Source organism: Malus sylvestris, chromosome 3 (genome assembly GCF_916048215.2).
Source record: "Malus sylvestris chromosome 3, drMalSylv7.2, whole genome shotgun sequence".
Taxonomy (NCBI): Eukaryota; Viridiplantae; Streptophyta; class Magnoliopsida; order Rosales; family Rosaceae; genus Malus; species Malus sylvestris.
This window is the reverse complement of record NC_062262.1, coordinates 3,762,559-3,778,309: the sequence shown is the minus strand read 5'-3', so window position 1 is coordinate 3,778,309 and position 15,751 is coordinate 3,762,559. Positions and strand designations below refer to the sequence as shown.

Below are 15,751 nucleotides of genomic sequence, written 5' to 3'. Positions count from 1 at the left end.
TTTCGTTCCCTCGGGTTTTTTCTGATCAAGGCTGTAATGAAGATGTGGAAAATATGTTGCTTTCTATGCGTTTCACTAGTAGTCTTGTTTAATTAGTTTTCCTCGAGGAGTATTGATCAAGAAAAGTAATCATTCATCTTCCTTGCTCGATTGAAGAAAATGTATTCGTTCATATTTCGGTTTTCTGATGTGAATGCAATGTCGAAAGCTATTACATTAATCGCGCATGACACAAGCAAATTTCTTCATCCTTTCGGACAGACAACTTCTTCAATACTCTCTCTTCACACATTAATGGGCAACTACGAAAGTTTATTACATGAGGTGCTAACCTTGCAAAACTTCACATTACCTACATGCATCAACTTCAGCTCTAGTTAGTAACAGATGACGAAATCCACGTTGAGAACGGAAAAAAGTGATTTACGCTTTGCTCTCCTCTTTCGTTCTTGGCGGCAAGAAAGGCCCCCACCACCCGGATTCATACTTGGAATAAGGTGCTACCCATTTCTGTGGCTTCTCAAACTCGATAGTGGTTGGATTGGAGGCTAACGCTTCTTTTAGACTCTCGGTTTCAAAACTTTCTGCTAACACTCTGTCCAGTCTCAGCTTCATAAACCTGCAGCCGCAAAACATGATCAGATTCAGAGACATTGCCACCATTGTAAGGGTCACAACTTTCATATTGCTACTTATGTACAAACATACGAAGATATTTCTTATATCGAAACATCAGGTCATGTAGTTTTTTTAGCTGAGGAGTTGTTGTTAGCATATCTATTGGTGTAAGTATATGCTTCAATCGTGTAGAATCTCATATTTACATGGTTGTTAGCTTGGTCGACAATGTAATCCTTCTCAAGAACTTCAACTTTCGAGGATTATTGGTTTTCTAAAATCATATCGTAGCTCTAGTTGCAGGAGATGCTGGATTCAAACATCACTCTAAACCCCCTTTCCACCACTTATTTCTAAACTTAAAAGATGCAAGGTGAAGATGCACATGTATGAATATCTACATCCGCATCTCCACACGCGCAGAATAAGGCTGCAAACTAGAGACAGTGTTAGCTAGATACACAATTCTCGACTCATCTTCAACAACTTAAAACTTTCGGATTCTTGCAGTTTTCAGCGTTCTACCATAATGATCGATCGAGTCTAGAATCTTAGCATCATCAAACATTGTCACAAGAGAATTGGACACTAATACACAACAGAAATTCCCAATTGATTCAACCTCTGATTCTGCTACATCACTACTTAACTAACAAAACATATGAAGCTCGAAACAAAACAGCAGTCAGAAAACAACAAATTGAAACCGAGCACGTTCGCAATAAAAAACAGGGAAACTTACGTAATCCAAGGACCGTTAGTCGAAACCAGAGCCACGGCAGGCCTTCCTAATCTCTTAGTAATGTTAGGAAACTTATCCAAGAACTTAGGCTCGATCACAAGCCAAAAGTCCTGCTCTTTGTTCTTCTCTCCATAGTATCGAAGCCTCTCACACAACTGCTCCTGGAAATGCTCTTCGTCATCGAGCATAAACTTTGCATTTGCAACCACGAAATAGTACCTGCTCGGCTTTTCCTGCATTCAGAAACAAAAAATTTCAAAATTTACAGTCTTGGATGAGAAAATGAAAATTAAAAGGAAAACTTTTTATGGGTTGAAGAGAGAATTGGACCTTGTCAGCGGAGTCGGAGGAGCTGAGCTGGTCGGATTCAACGGCGGCAACGAATGTACGGACGGAGGAGGAGGATTTGAGGGTGGTTTTGGGATTGAAGGAGAAGAAGTGAGCGCAGCTGGAATTGGCCGAGAAAGGAAGAGCTAAAGATTTGGGCTTTGGGTTTTGGATATGGGAAATGGCGGTGTTTGATTTCGGTTTCACGACGGCGGCAGCCCAGCATGCCTGACTGAGAGTTGTCACGGCTGACATTTCTCCTTCTGGTTCTTCTTCTTCAACTGTGTCTTCCTTCCTTCGATATAACAAGCAGGGCCAGCCTTATCCAGTGTAATCTACATTACTTATCTTTTTCATGATACAAATACATATTATTATGGGAATTTTAACGAAAAGCATCCGTATTGTTCACTTTAACGAAAAATCACATTTTTACACTAAAAAGTCAATCCTGTTACTATTCATTTTACCCTTTATTTTGTCCTTATCATTAAAACTCAAAGTTTTCAAACCTTTTTCATTAATTTTCCTTATTATATATGTTTTTTACTTTCAAGAAAATTAGACATAGAAAGTCACTTATATGACATAGAGACACCACTATTGTAGTGTTTCGTCTTAATAATAATATATCGTGCGAACAAAAAAACATAGGCCCAAAGGGAAAGTCGAAAATGGTGAATGGTGATGCTATCCACATAATCATTTTTACTTCACACGTTTTTTATTAATTTATGTTCATTGATTTTCTCCAATCATTTGATCCGACACAGGACCGGTCTTGAGAATTTGAAGGCTCTGAGCAAGCCTTCAAAGTGGGGCTCTAGAATAAAATAGTGTGTTTATGATTTAGTGTTTGTTTGGGAAATACGACGGACGCGAAAGAGTTTAGCCATTCAAGTTAGGTGTATGACAATCTATAGTACTTTGTATGACAATCTATAGTACGATAAAAAAAAGTAAACAATTTTATTTTTAACTGTTTTAAGTCAATAAGAACATATTTGAGTCGCTTAACGTTTTGCCTTTTACGAAACGGAAAATTCTGATTCTTGAGATTCTAACATTTGAGGAATATTACTATACAAATAGGGGTGTGTTATCCAAACACACTATTTTATTTTTCACACACTTCTTGTTAATTTATATTTTATTTTCAATTCATCCGATCCGATGAATGAAAACTAAAAAGAGTGTGAGAGAAGTAAAAAGAGATGTGTGGATATCAGATCCCTACAAATACTGTAATTGGCAAGTTATTAAAAAAACAATAAAAAGAAAAAGAAATAGCATTAGCTCACCTCAAAAGCGTAAAATTCTGTTCCCAACAGTGGCTTCCACCGTCAGATCTCTCATTACACGATCGTCCTCCGTCGCCAGAGCCGCCTTCCTTCGTCCTTCCTCCTTCTCCACCCCCGCAGCCCTTTCCTTTTCCTTAACCTCCGCCGCCGGCACTATTCATTATAGTTTGTTTATAAAACGCAGACAGATGGCTTCGGAGAGCTTCAAGTTCGGGCCGTACAATATCGACAGTAGGGAAGTGTTCTACTCCACCAAGCTATCCTACGCCCTGGTTAACCTGCGCCCTCTTGTTCCTGGTACTTTTCTCTTACTCTTAACACTGAATAATCAAAGCATGAAAAATGGATGTAGAAATTGCAAATTTGATGACCCAACTCTCCTTTTTCTTTGCAGGTCATATCCTTTTATTTGCTTTGGATATGAATTTTGTTTTGAGATCGGTGAATAAATGCATTTTTAATTTGTTATATAAGAAAAAAAAAAGTTAGGAAATTTTCTGGTTTTAGTAGCAATAGCCTTAGTAAATGCATTCACCTCTCCCAGACCCTGCGTAAAGCGGGAGCCTTGTGCACTGGGTACGACGAGTAGCAATAGCCTTAGTGGGTTAAATAGTTAGTTGTTATGGGAAAGAGAATCAATGGGGATCGAACCAGCACCAGTTGCATAGGTATGATTGTTGTTCGCCGCTACGGTAAAGAGCTATCTGCGGGAAATTTCCTTGTTTTAGTGCCCTTTTTCTGGCTTGGAGAATTAAGGCAGTATATGAGTTTTATTACTGATTGATTGGATCATGCTAGTGAGTAATGAATATGGATGTCAAAGGAAAGGGGTGTTGGTTTTTCGTTCTGGACTCAAAAAGGAAGAGTCTTTTATCCAGCTTGATTTTGGGTCCGAAAGGATTTTCTGTGGCACCAAAATGTAAGCAGCAGATAGTAGATTCAGCTGGTTGCAATGCTTGAGTCTTAAGAACATGCTACTAAGTGCATCCCTTTTTATTAGTAGACTTTGACTGGTCTCTTTCGGACCACGGTTCTGTATATGGTTTATCATGGACTGATATGTGTGCCTAACTTCCCTTCTCATCTGCATGTGTTGAAAGACACTGGAAGAAGGATGACCTAGCATTGTGTGTAACTGTGTGTGCAAATTATACCCATTTTATTGTGGAATTATAATATGCTCAATTCAATCTTGCTTGACTTGACATCATGTACATGTGCTTGTCTGCCCAAGGCGTGAAGTGAAGCGCTTTGTTGATCTCACTGCTGATGAGACCAGTGATCTTTGGATCACAGCACAAAAGGTTGGTAGCCGGCTTGAGAGTTACCACAAAGCATCATCTCTCACACTCGCTATTCAAGTAAGAATTTTTAGACTAACTTTTTTTTATTAGTGAACAATATTTCTGTGTTTGGCCTGGTTTTCAGACAGTTACTTTGCCCTTGAGATCTGTTAATGATATTACTATTAACGAAGTGATCACTTGATGCCTTATATTCATTAGTCAGTCCTGTTTATCGACACATAAAGCGTACATTGGTCATATTTCGAACTTCCTCCAAGCTATTAGGTTTCTTTTCACTTCCATATCACCTAGCAATTATGCCTTGAACTCGTTATGTGAGGCAGAGCGGGTTACCTACTTTTTGTGTGGTATTTAACGGCAACAATTTTGCTTTATGATGTTTGTTGGGAGACGATCCTTAACGCTCAAGTTCACATCTTTGCCTCTGAAATGTTCGCTGCTGCACATTGTAATGGTTTTATGTCCCCTGAAGCTAACTTTGTCCTCTTTGTTTGAACCTTAGGATGGACCCGAAGCCGGACAGACTGTACCCCATGTTCATATTCATATCCTCCCACGGAAAGGTGGCGACTTTGAGAAGAAAGATGAGATTTATGATGCAGTAAGATTAGAACATCTGTTTCAGGTTTTATTAACTCTTACTAATTCGTATGTTTTAGCCTCGAGTATTTACTTTTTCTGTGTTCAATGCTATAGCTGGATGAAAAGGAGAAGGAATTAACGCAAAAGCTTGATTTAGACAAGGAAAGGAAGGACAGAAGCCTCGAGGAAATGGCACAAGATGCCGAAGAGTACAAAAAGTTGTTTTAGAATGTAGATGTTCCGATATGCCGCACAATATGTAATGTTTTTCTCGCCGGATGTTTCCATTGTGTTTGGATGGTTTACTATAATTGTAGCTGGATTTGAGTCCGAGCTTGATAGTTGTAGCTGGATTAGAGTCCGAGCTTGATAGATGTGTTAAGTTGTTAACGTCCGTCGGCTCCCGGTGGTTTATGCTCATTTGTTTATGTTATCTGACAACAGTTTCATCATACATTCCAAACAGATTCAACCACAAGTTATCTAAATTTCAAAAATGTACCATTACACAACATGGTTTTGGAGAAAATTTCAATTTACATTGTAGCAAAAACGACGCGGGATCGATAGATTCTGTTTCTTCAATGGTAGGTTACTGACCAAGTTTTGAGACAACTGTTTTAACAACCAAAGATAAGGAAGAAACTTGCAGACGTGCGCCTAGCCACATTGTCAAAAAACCCGAGTCCAAATACCTCTTTCCGGTGCTTTAGTACGTTACGTTGGTTTAAAGTAGAATATTGCCTAAATGGGTCTTGGGCTACAGTGGTTTGAACATGTGAAACGAATGCCTATTGATGTTCCGGTTAGAAAGTGCGATTACGGTGACAGACGTTCAGGCTCGAAGGGGTAGAGAAAGACCTAGAAAGACTTTGGAAGAGATTATAAGAAAAGACTTAGAGTACTTGAATCTAACGGAAGACGTGGCACAGAATCGAGCGCAATGACGTTCTAAGATTCATATAGCCGGCCTCACGTAGTAGAAAATGTTTTGTTGTTGTTGTGGATGTTGTTGGGTCTTGGGCTGCAGTGGTTGGTTTCTGTGGGCCTGGGGTTCCGAAGTTTCTTCCACAAAGAAATGGCGGGAGAAGTTGGGGATTTCTGACGCTATATATATATGTATTATTATCTGCTTAATGAAAAGCATAAAAACATTTCTCAAAACTCCAAAAAAAAAGTAGCTAAAAACTCAATAGTGCTTTTCCTTCCTCCATAAAATCCTTGCCGACTGATCGTCTCAGCAGAAATGCAGTCCATTCTCAAGGTGAAGGACCTTATCTTCTTCTGCTTCTCTTGTTTTCTTTTCTTCATTTTTAGTCTTTTTTTTTCTTTTTTTATTAGTTTTGTTGAATTTTTGGGTGTAGAAATATTTTGGGTTTTCTTCGTTTCGACCGTACCAGAAGGAAGTGATTGAGAAAATCATAGACGGAAACGACTCATTGATTGTGATGGCCACCGGCAGCGGCAAGTCGTTGTGGTAAAAGTTTCTTCCTTTCCTTTCTCTGTCGTTTGATTTGAGTAGGGTTTTAGAAGTGTTTGATTTACTGGGTTATTTTTTTTTACAGCTATCAGGTGCCTCCGTTGGTTGTCGGAAAGACTGGTGTTGTTGTGAGCCCTCTTATATCCCTAATGCAAGATCAGGTGAACCAAAGATTGTTTCTTTTTGTTGGGTTGGTTTTTTTTTTTTTTTTGGGTTAAATAATGGTATGTAATCATGTAATTTAATTCTGTTTCTGTTGAACATTATTAATCAGTAATTGCGTGTCGTTGGAGGTTAAATGAAATATTTGATGTTTGTTTAAAGGTAATGTCTTTGAAGCAACGAGGAATTAGAGCCGAGTTTATGGGAAGTAGCCAAACTGATTCCACTGTCCAGAGCAGAGCTGAAAGTGGTCAATTTGATATCTTATACATGACCCCGGAAAAGGCATGTTTGGTTCCTTCAAGGTACATTGCTAGTTTTATTTGCCATATATCAGTTTCAAGTTTTCTGTTCTATTGTGCACTTTGTCTGCTGTATTACAATTACAAACATGAGCTGGGAGTTTGGACTAGTGAACTAGGACTACTATGGTCATGGACGTACGATGATTGTAGATGAGAACTTTATATTATAGTCTGCCATTATCAAGATTTTGTTGGCATATGGAAGGAGTTTAGTGGATTTTTCGATGTCAGTATTATATTCTAGATTATTTGTGTTTCTTACAGAAATTGGTATCCTGACTCTATGCCTTTTTTGCAGTTTCTGGTCCAATTTGCTAAGTGTTGGACTCTGTTTGTTTGCTGTTGATGAAGCGCATTGCATATCGGAGTGGGGCCATGATTTCAGGTTACTGATATTTAGTAGTTCTTTCTAACGTAAATCGTAATTACTTGATTACGTAGTCTTTGTTTTTGAAATGTTGGGACTTTGGCCTGTGACATTTATTTTGGCATCATTCTCCAATTTCTGGCTAGAATGGGATTGAGATCAACAAAATCTCTAAAGCTTAAGTTCCTTTATTGATCCTACTTCAGTTTTAAAACAAAGTTGCCTAGTCTTTGGGTGGTGGTACTATGGTTAGTTTCTTGTTTTCCAAATTACTATTTAATGCATATTTGTACAAAAGTGTTTTTTCAGTCACAGTTTCATGTGTCGATTTTGTTCCTTGTATATCTATTTCTCACTTTGTTTTATGCCTATAATTATCTTAATGTTACATGTATCACTAATCATCATCATCTAAGCATTTCTCGTTGTGGACTTTACAGGGTAGAATACAAGAAACTAGACAAGTTACGTGGCCTTCTTGTTGATGTTCCATTTATTGCCTTAACTGCAACTGCTACTGAAAAGTATCTCTCTCTCTCTCTCTCTCTCTCTGTGTGACTTTGATGTTCTTATCAGCTGTTGCATTTCTATTCGGGTATTGCTTGCATTTATTTAAAATCCTCAGAATTCAATTGATAATATTTACAAACATTCTTTATTTCTGTAAGCCGCTTGTATTATCTGCTTTTGGTGCCTTATATTACAACAGAAATATTTTCGTTTCTTGTACTAGTTTCTCTAATTCTGCTTACCCCTGGAACTTCATAACTTGGCAGAACAACTGTGGGAACTAGGAAGTGAGCTATTGTCATCTAATATTTTTTATGTTTGCTAGATCCTAGAGAACGGTGGCACAAAACTATTCCTTACTTGACCCATACTCTTATGATTTTTGTAACTTAACGTATATGACTATAATTCTCTTTCAAATAGGTGAAAACTGTAACGCACTTGGTGAAAATTGTAATGCACTTGGAGACCCTGCATTATTTTCTTTGGTTTGCTTTTAAGTTTTTTTTTTTTAATGTTAAGAAGACTTCAATATTTATCTTTTCTCGTATTCATATTCCAGGGTTCAGATGGACATTGTTAATTCCTTGAAGATGCAAAACCCATATGTTGCCATAGGCTCATTTGACCGGACAAATCTGTTCTATGGTGTTAAGTCATTCAATCGTGGTCAGTCATTTGTTCAGGAGCTTGTTCAAGAAGTTTCAAAATTTGTGCGCTCAGATGGTTCAACTATCATTTACTGCACGACAATTAAAGATGTTGAGCAGGTACGTTCTTTAACTTCGTTTTCTTAACATGTGTATTTTTATGCATGCACTGTATCTGTGTAACTTACTGTCCGCATTATATCATGTATATGATAGTTTTTATCAATGTCTTGTTTTATTCATGAATGAATTTTCTGAAGAACCTGGCTTACATTCTTTTAATGTTTTTCATTACCTTCCCTAGGTATTCGAGTCACTCAAGGAGGTAGGTATTAAGGCTGGAATCTATCATGGTCAAATGGACAATAAAGCTCGTGCGGAGTCCCATAGGTTCTCATCTTATTCCATGTGTATTTAAAGTAGAATTTATAGTTGCTCCTTGTGCTATCAATGTAATTGTTGAGTACAGCACCCTTCCATTTCTTAACCTTGCATTGCATCGTATTTTACATGGTGCTTATCATTCTTTCTCATCAGATTGTTTGTACGAGATGAACTCGATGTCATGGTTGCTACAATTGCTTTTGGAATGGGTATTGACAAGCCAAACATAAGGCAAGTGATACATTATGGTTGCCCAAAGAGCTTGGAGTCTTATTACCAGGAAAGTGGACGATGCGGTAGAGATGGTATTGCATCTGTCTGCTGGCTTTATTACACTAGAAGTGACTTTGCAAAAGCTGACTTTTACATTGGAGAGCTACATTCTGTAAGTGCTTATTTTGTTTCTGTTCTAGGATGTGGCTAAATATTTTTCTGCCTCATGAGTTTTTGTGGGCTTCTAATCACCAGGAAAGTCAACGTAAAGCTGTTGTAGAGTCGTTGATGGCAGCACAACGGTACTGCTTACTGACAACTTGCAGAAGGAAGTTTTTGCTTGGTCACTTTGGGGAAAATTTTCCAGCTGATAAATGCGGTATGGATCTGCTTTCTTTATTGAAATTCCTGAGTTCAGACTCCCCTAATTTTAGTGTTGAAGTTTCAAACTGCATCCATGTACTATAGTTCAATCATCTGCCTTATTTACTCACTGCTAGCTTTTGATGCCAGGATTTAAATTCAGTGCTTTTTGTTTCAATAAAATATTGGAACTTACTGGTGATGAACTTGACAGAGATGATATAATTTCATGTTAATATTCAAGGGACTGCTTAGATTAGATAGATTGAAAGTTTTTATGACAGTTGGAGGTTGTTTCGTAAAATGTTTTTAAATTATAATATTAAAATGAAACATAATTGTTTTATCGCTTTAGCAGCAATTCACCTGCATTCCATGGTAGATAATCTTTCAACTTAAACTGAACCGATTATTATGCGGTGGCTTAAAATTGTGTTTGTAGGTAATTGTGATAACTGCACTTCCACAAAGAGGGAGCGAGACATGTCTAAAGAAGCATTTCTTCTAATGGCTTGCATTCAATCATGTAGGGGTAAATGGGGTCTCAGTATGCCTGTAGACATTCTTCGTGGCTCTCGAGTGAGTTTTAATGCATTTTGATTTTGAAACACAGTATACCATGTTTATTATTGATAAAAAGGTGCACAAGTAATTACTACGAGAATATGTTTAACATTCGATGATCTGGAGGTCCAAAGAGTTGAACTGTATGAATAAAAGTTGGTTTTCTGTGGATTCATTCTTCTCTCTTCTACATTAGGTGATGTTCAAGGGCAAAAATCTGAATCTTTAGCCTTGTGTTTTAGCTTTAGTGATATCTCTGTTTGCGGTTTTCAAAAGACAGTTATGTTCTTGCTAACATTGAAGGAATAAAATTCAAATTAACTTAATGATATAAGGTTATAAACAACATGTGAGTGATACAAGCTGAAAGTTGTAACTAAAAAATTAATAAGAATTCCTAGAAGCTAATTGTTTTATACAGTTAGCTTCTGTTAAACGCTGTTCTTTCTGAAAGCTCCTGGTCCTATGGTTCTTTAAAGTGTCATTTTTCAGTTGCTGTTTTTTTTTTCCCTTTCAACTTTTACATCGTTGTGTTACTCATGGTGATCTTTCCATGTGGCATACAGGCTAAAAAAATTATTGATGCCCAATATGACAAGCTTCCACTGCATGGGCTTGGGAAAGACTATTCTTCAAATTGGTGGAAAGCCCTTGGTTACCAATTAATCTCTTCTGGTATATAAGGGACACTTTCTATCAGCTGGTCTCCTTGCTCTGAGTATTACTTTTGACATTTTAATACCGGAGGCATATGAATGCTTAAGACGTTCACCAATACTTACATGTTATGCTTGTATCTTTGTTCACATAAGCTGATATACTTGCATTTGAGTTATTAGCTGATAATTGGTCTGTTCATGAGTTCAAATGCTCTTTTTAATACAGGTTATTTGAGGGAGACAGTAAAAGACATATACCGAACTGTAAGGTATATTCTTTTCGTTTATTCTACTTTTGCAGAAGGTAAAACTTAATAATGAATCTCTTTTTCGACATCTATTTAGTTTTTACATGATACTAAATGCCACCAGAAATGACCCTTCTCTGTCATTAATAATAGGTCTTCTTTTTCTTGAATTTCAATTGCAAAACTCGAAAAGAAAATGACTTAATTTGAATTTTCTTTTTTCATGCATCAGTCTTAGTCCAAAAGCTTACCAATTTCTTAGTTCTGCTGGACCGGATCATCAACCACCCCTATTCTTGCCGGTGACCAGTGAAATGGTCGATGATGAGGACAATAAACATGCATCAGGCGAAGTTGGAGAAATTAAGAGTTTGGCTACTCTGGAATGTGAAGGATTCTCAGAGGTTGGCAATTTAATTGTTATTGTGTTTATTCACCTCAGTTACTCAATATTTTATCCGTATGTTATCAACATTTACAATAGTACCTTTTTTACACATTTTCATTTTCTCTCAGGCAGAGAAACAACTCTACCACATGCTTTTAGAAGAGAGAAGGAAGCTCGCAAGAAGCCTTGGAACCGCTCCGTAGATCTCTTTTTAATTATATAGTCAAGACCACAAATTCCAAATATTCTCTCTTAATGTCTTAAAAGCAATTTTCATTTTTTTTTTTTTACTGAAAACATTGAGTTCATCCAAATTTTACTCTCTGCAGATATGCTATTTGTGGTGATCAAACGATTAAAAAAATTGCTTTAGCAAGACCATCTACCAAAGCAAGGCTAGCAAACATCGATGGCGTCAACCAGGTATGTCTTGCAGAGAGCAATAGCAAAGTTTTCTCTCCATTCTCAAGTGTGATTAGTTAACTAGGATCTTAATTATAATTGGCAAACCAACTAAACCCTCGTAGTTTAACTAGTAAAAAATTTTCTTCTCAAAATCTTTGGTTCTTAACGACAAGGATTTGATACATTGCGTTTGTGTTAAACAAGTTTTGATGCAGATACGTCTTTTGTGTTTTTCCGACTGAATGTAATCTGTTCGTATTAATCATATCCTTTGGCTGGCAAAGGACTTGAATATGTACAGATCAATACCTGGTTCACTATTCTCAAGCAAACACTTTTCTGATGGCTTCCAGTGCTATCCAGAATATTTACTGGACAGGCATGAGTAACTGGTCAAAAATTTGTTGCAGGATTGAACATGACAATGCCTTTCCACACACCATAATTCACGACAATAGAAGTACTTTTCGTAAAAGTTGATTTTATAATGGCTGAATGCTTGTCAAATGCCTCAAGGGAGATCAAAATTCAAATCTAGAAAAAAAAATTAATTTTATCCTAGCATATAATCTATACTCCGAATACAAGCTGGATGGATGAAGTGTAAGAGTGCATCCGGCGTGTTGTGTGACCGTCGTAGGCCACTGAAGCTCAAGGGAAAATTTTATAGGACGGCAATAAGGCCAGCGATGTTGTATGGCACAGAATGTTGGGCGGTGAAGCATCAACACGTACACAAAATGGGTGTGGCGGAGATGAGGATACTTCGTGGGATGTGTGGGCACACGAGAAAGGATAAGATTGGGAATGAGGATATCCGAGGTAACGTAGGAGTAGCCGAAATTGAAGGAAAGATGAGAGAAAATCGGTTCTAGTGATTTGGACATGTGCAAAGAAGGCCTACTGACACTCCGGTTCGAAGATGACTACGGGACAGAGGTTCAGGGCCGAAGGGGTAGAGGAAGACCTAGGAAAACTTTGGAAGAGACTCTAAGAAAAGACTTAGAGTATTTGGATCTAACGGAGGACATGACACAAAACCGAGCGCAATGGCGTTCTAGGATTCATATAGGCTTTGTTGTTGTTGTATATAATCTATACTCCCTTTATCTCGTCCTTAACAATATCCCGGATCTGCTTCCTGCACTCAACAAACAGTTGGCTGGGGTTCTAATTCCACCAAGTCACAAATAGCGCATTCAGCAATTTTTTTTTTTTACCTAACTGAAGCTTCAATGAATGGGGGTAAGGCTAGCCGACATTCACCTCTCCCAAACCCTACGTAAAGCGGGAGCCTTGTGCACTGGGTACGACCTTTTTTTTAACTGAAGCTTCAATGAATTATCCTAGCAAAGTAAATGATATTTTTCGTTGTTTCATATAAGTTTTCCTGCTCTTGTAACTTTTCTAAATATGAAGGCTAAATGTCATCTTTATACATGCAGCACCTTGTAGTGATTCATGGAAGCAATTTTCTTCGGATCATTCGGGATCTATCACAAGGACTAAATCTTTCATTGGATGGAGAGGCAACGGTACAAACTACTGCTATTACGAGAAAAGTCTATCCAGTACCCAACCAACCAAGAAAGTTAACGCCAGCAAAGTTTGAAGCCTGGAAATTGTGGCATGTTGAGGGTTTGTCGATTCAGAAAATTGCTGTATGTTCTCCAATATTCAGTATTTACTATGGATTATTATCTTTTCCTTATACTTCAATTCTTACATACCTTAAATCTTTTTAATCACAGAACTTCCCTGGTAGATCTGCACCTATTAAAGAGCAGACTGTTCTTGATTATGTGGTAGAAGCTGCTCAAGAAGGATGCGAAATTGATTGGATCAGGCTATGCAACGAGGTTGGACTAACGCATAAAGTTCTCTCCGATATTCAGTGTGCCATTTCAAAGGTTGGCCCTACGGAAAGGTTAAAGCCTATCAAAGACGAATTGCCAGAAGATGTGAGCCTCAAAACCTTTGCCTTGATTTTGGAGTTCATTTTTAGTTATGCTGTTAATGTGTCTGTCTAATTGTGTATATGTACGTGAATTTATATTTTATACGTGCTTCATACTCATATAGATGGACCATTTGCGTGCATTTTCTTTTATCTGTTTGAACATGCTTTACAATGACAGATAAGTTATGCACACATCAAGACTTGCCTGGCAATGCAAAAGCTTGGAGTGTCTCTGGAAGGGACTCCATCTAGCCCCCATGATGCACAAGAAGCTGGTCAACTTCCAAGCAAGGAAACAGAATCGTCACCATGTTCTGCTCGTAAATGCCCCATGGAAGAACCTCTTGAAGACAAGGCCTTGGCCCAAGATTCAGTTGCAAGCTCGGGTAAAAATGAAGAAACCACTTCTCTTCCCTTGACCAGGGGACAAGGAGTAAACCAACCTGAAGCACATTTCGAGGACTTACTCCCAACAAAACGCCAAAAACTTGGTAGTCCAGATGATGAAAGTTCCCTTGCATTGAAGGCAACGGAGGGTTCCATATACGATTGGCTTAAGAACCAAGACGGGGTAAGTATAGTGTCGTGAAATGGTTGCGTTATTATTATCCTCACTTTTCAAGCAAAGATAAAACTAACAAGTTTAAAAACTTGGATGTTTGCAGATCTCTCTCTCTCAGATTTTGGAGCACTTCAGCGGATCTGAAGAACAATCTGTGATCGATGTACTTAGCTCCCTTGAAGTTGACTTTCTAATATATAAAAAGAACAACTTGTATATGATTATCTAACTGTAAAAGAACAGGCTGTCTAGTTACTGAATAGACTTGGTATGTTAAACATGGTTGATCTGAAGTTTACAACCGGCTGTCGGAAAAGAGTAAACTGTTCGTGCAGCGTTTGTGAATCCCTGAAATTTTAGGACCGATTAACAACTAACCCGCCTGATCGAGAGACAGTACGGTAAAGTTTGAATAGATTGGCTTCAGTTGCCTAGGATGTGCGATTCTCGTTCTACTTCCGAATTGAAATGCCTTAAGTAGCAAAAATGAGCTTATTCTCACAGCACAACAAAAACAGTTTTTTTTTCTTCAAAGCACAGCAATACCAAACCAGCCCTTACTGGCTAGACGAAAGGCACTTCAGGCTCACATTATGAAACCACGCCTCCATTATGGATCAACCACATGGATTTGAAGTTCAAGGACAAGAAGACAAGGTTTACAAGTTGAAAAATGCCTTATATGGTCTGAAACAAGCTCCCAGAGCTTGGTACGATGAGATAGACAATTATTTCAATCAACCTGGTTTTAAGAAAAGCCAAAGTGAAGCTACTATGTATACAAAGTTCAGTGATGCAGGTGTGCTTATTGTATCTCTGTATGTAGATGACATTATCTACACAGGGAATTCTGATGAAATGATTCAAGAATTTAAGAAGGATATGATGAAGCAATATGAGATGTCAGATCTGGGACAGTTACATCATTTTCTTGGTCTGGGCATAATTCAAACCGATAAGAGTATATTTATTCATCAGAAGAAATATGCCAAGTCACTACTTGAGAAATTTGGATTGAAAGATTGTAAAGCTGTGAAAACCCCACTTGTAATTGATGACAAGTTATCTAAGGAAAATGGGAGTGAGGATGCTGATGAGAGTTTGTACAGGAAAATGGTTGGTAGTCTGTTATACCTGACAGTTACTAGACCCAATCTAATGTATGCATCATGTTTGCTGGCAAGGTTCATGAATAAACCCACCAGAAAACACATGGGGACAGCTAAAAGAGTCTTGAGATATGTACAAGGCACATTGGATTTTGGGATTGAATATGTGAAAGGAAAAGCTGCTGTGTTGATAGGTTACTGTGATAGTGATTGGGCAGGAAGTTTGGATGACATGAAGAGTACCTCGGGCTATGCATTTAGTTTAGGTTCGGGAGTGTTTTCTTGGGCTTCTGTTAAACAATGCAGTGTGGCTTTATCTACTGCAGAAGCCGAGTATGTAAGTGCTGCAGAAGCTACAACACAAGCAATGTGGTTGAGATTCGTTTTATCTGATTTTGGAGAAGAACAGGCGGAGGCTACACCTTTGCTATGTGACAATACTTCGGCCATAGCCATGTCTAAGAATCCAGTGTTTCATCATAAAACAAGGCATATTAATCGGAGGTATCATTTCATAAGAGATGCTATTCAAGATGGGACAATTG

The 15,751-nt window shown here is 38.0% G+C and overlaps 3 protein-coding genes across 3 annotated transcripts; 2 read left to right on the top strand and 1 right to left on the bottom strand.

Annotated features, from left to right (window-relative positions):
- Nucleotides 1-266: 266 nt before the first annotated feature.
- LOC126616668 (uncharacterized) lies at nt 267-2,042 on the bottom strand. The gene is made up of 3 exons (XM_050284754.1): nt 1,691-2,042; nt 1,361-1,593; nt 267-619 (listed from the first exon to the last, which is right to left on the bottom strand). The coding sequence occupies exons 1-3, from the start codon at nt 1,940-1,942 to the stop codon at nt 424-426; spliced, it is 681 nt and encodes a 226-aa protein (XP_050140711.1). The 5' UTR covers nt 1,943-2,042; the 3' UTR covers nt 267-423.
- A 1,134-nt stretch (nt 2,043-3,176) lies between these two features.
- Nucleotides 3,177-5,355, top strand: LOC126616671 (bifunctional bis(5'-adenosyl)-triphosphatase/adenylylsulfatase FHIT). Its single transcript, XM_050284760.1, has 4 exons — nt 3,177-3,288; nt 4,204-4,349; nt 4,798-4,896; nt 4,992-5,355. The coding sequence occupies exons 1-4, from the start codon at nt 3,177-3,179 to the stop codon at nt 5,103-5,105; spliced, it is 471 nt and encodes a 156-aa protein (XP_050140717.1). The 3' UTR covers nt 5,106-5,355.
- Nucleotides 5,356-6,019: 664 nt separating this feature from the next.
- On the top strand, nt 6,020-14,398 carry LOC126616661 (uncharacterized). Its single transcript, XM_050284744.1, has 20 exons — nt 6,020-6,141; nt 6,242-6,354; nt 6,443-6,518; nt 6,682-6,824; nt 7,123-7,209; nt 7,632-7,715; nt 8,264-8,471; nt 8,656-8,741; nt 8,889-9,120; nt 9,204-9,327; nt 9,754-9,890; nt 10,442-10,550; nt 10,761-10,803; nt 11,015-11,186; nt 11,299-11,369; nt 11,500-11,593; nt 13,021-13,236; nt 13,327-13,536; nt 13,714-14,106; nt 14,201-14,398. The coding sequence occupies exons 1-20, from the start codon at nt 6,124-6,126 to the stop codon at nt 14,324-14,326; spliced, it is 2,742 nt and encodes a 913-aa protein (XP_050140701.1). The 5' UTR covers nt 6,020-6,123; the 3' UTR covers nt 14,327-14,398.
- Nucleotides 14,399-15,751: the final 1,353 nt, after the last annotated feature.

Bases quoted from the DNA above. Each gene is read 5' to 3' on its own strand.
- LOC126616671 (XM_050284760.1), top strand. From the start codon at position 3,177: ATGGCTTCGGAGAGCTTCAAGTTCGGGCCGTACAATATCGACAGTAGG. The intron at 3,289-4,203 runs CTTTTCTCTTAC...GACATCATGTAC, and splicing joins GCGCCCTCTTGTTCCTGGTA to ATGTGCTTGTCTGCCCAAGG. The intron at 4,350-4,797 runs GTAAGAATTTTT...TTTGAACCTTAG, and splicing joins CTCTCACACTCGCTATTCAA to GATGGACCCGAAGCCGGACA.
- LOC126616668 (XM_050284754.1), bottom strand. From the start codon at position 1,942: ATGTCAGCCGTGACAACTCTCAGTCAGGCATGCTGGGCTGCCGCCGTC. The intron at 1,594-1,690 runs GTCCAATTCTCT...TTCTGAATGCAG, and splicing joins CCTCCGACTCCGCTGACAAG to GAAAAGCCGAGCAGGTACTA. The intron at 620-1,360 runs GTAAGTTTCCCT...TTGCGGCTGCAG, and splicing joins ACTAACGGTCCTTGGATTAC to GTTTATGAAGCTGAGACTGG.
- LOC126616661 (XM_050284744.1), top strand. The intron at 9,121-9,203 runs GTAAGTGCTTAT...TCTAATCACCAG, and splicing joins ACATTGGAGAGCTACATTCT to GAAAGTCAACGTAAAGCTGT. The intron at 14,107-14,200 runs GTAAGTATAGTG...GGATGTTTGCAG, and splicing joins GGCTTAAGAACCAAGACGGG to ATCTCTCTCTCTCAGATTTT.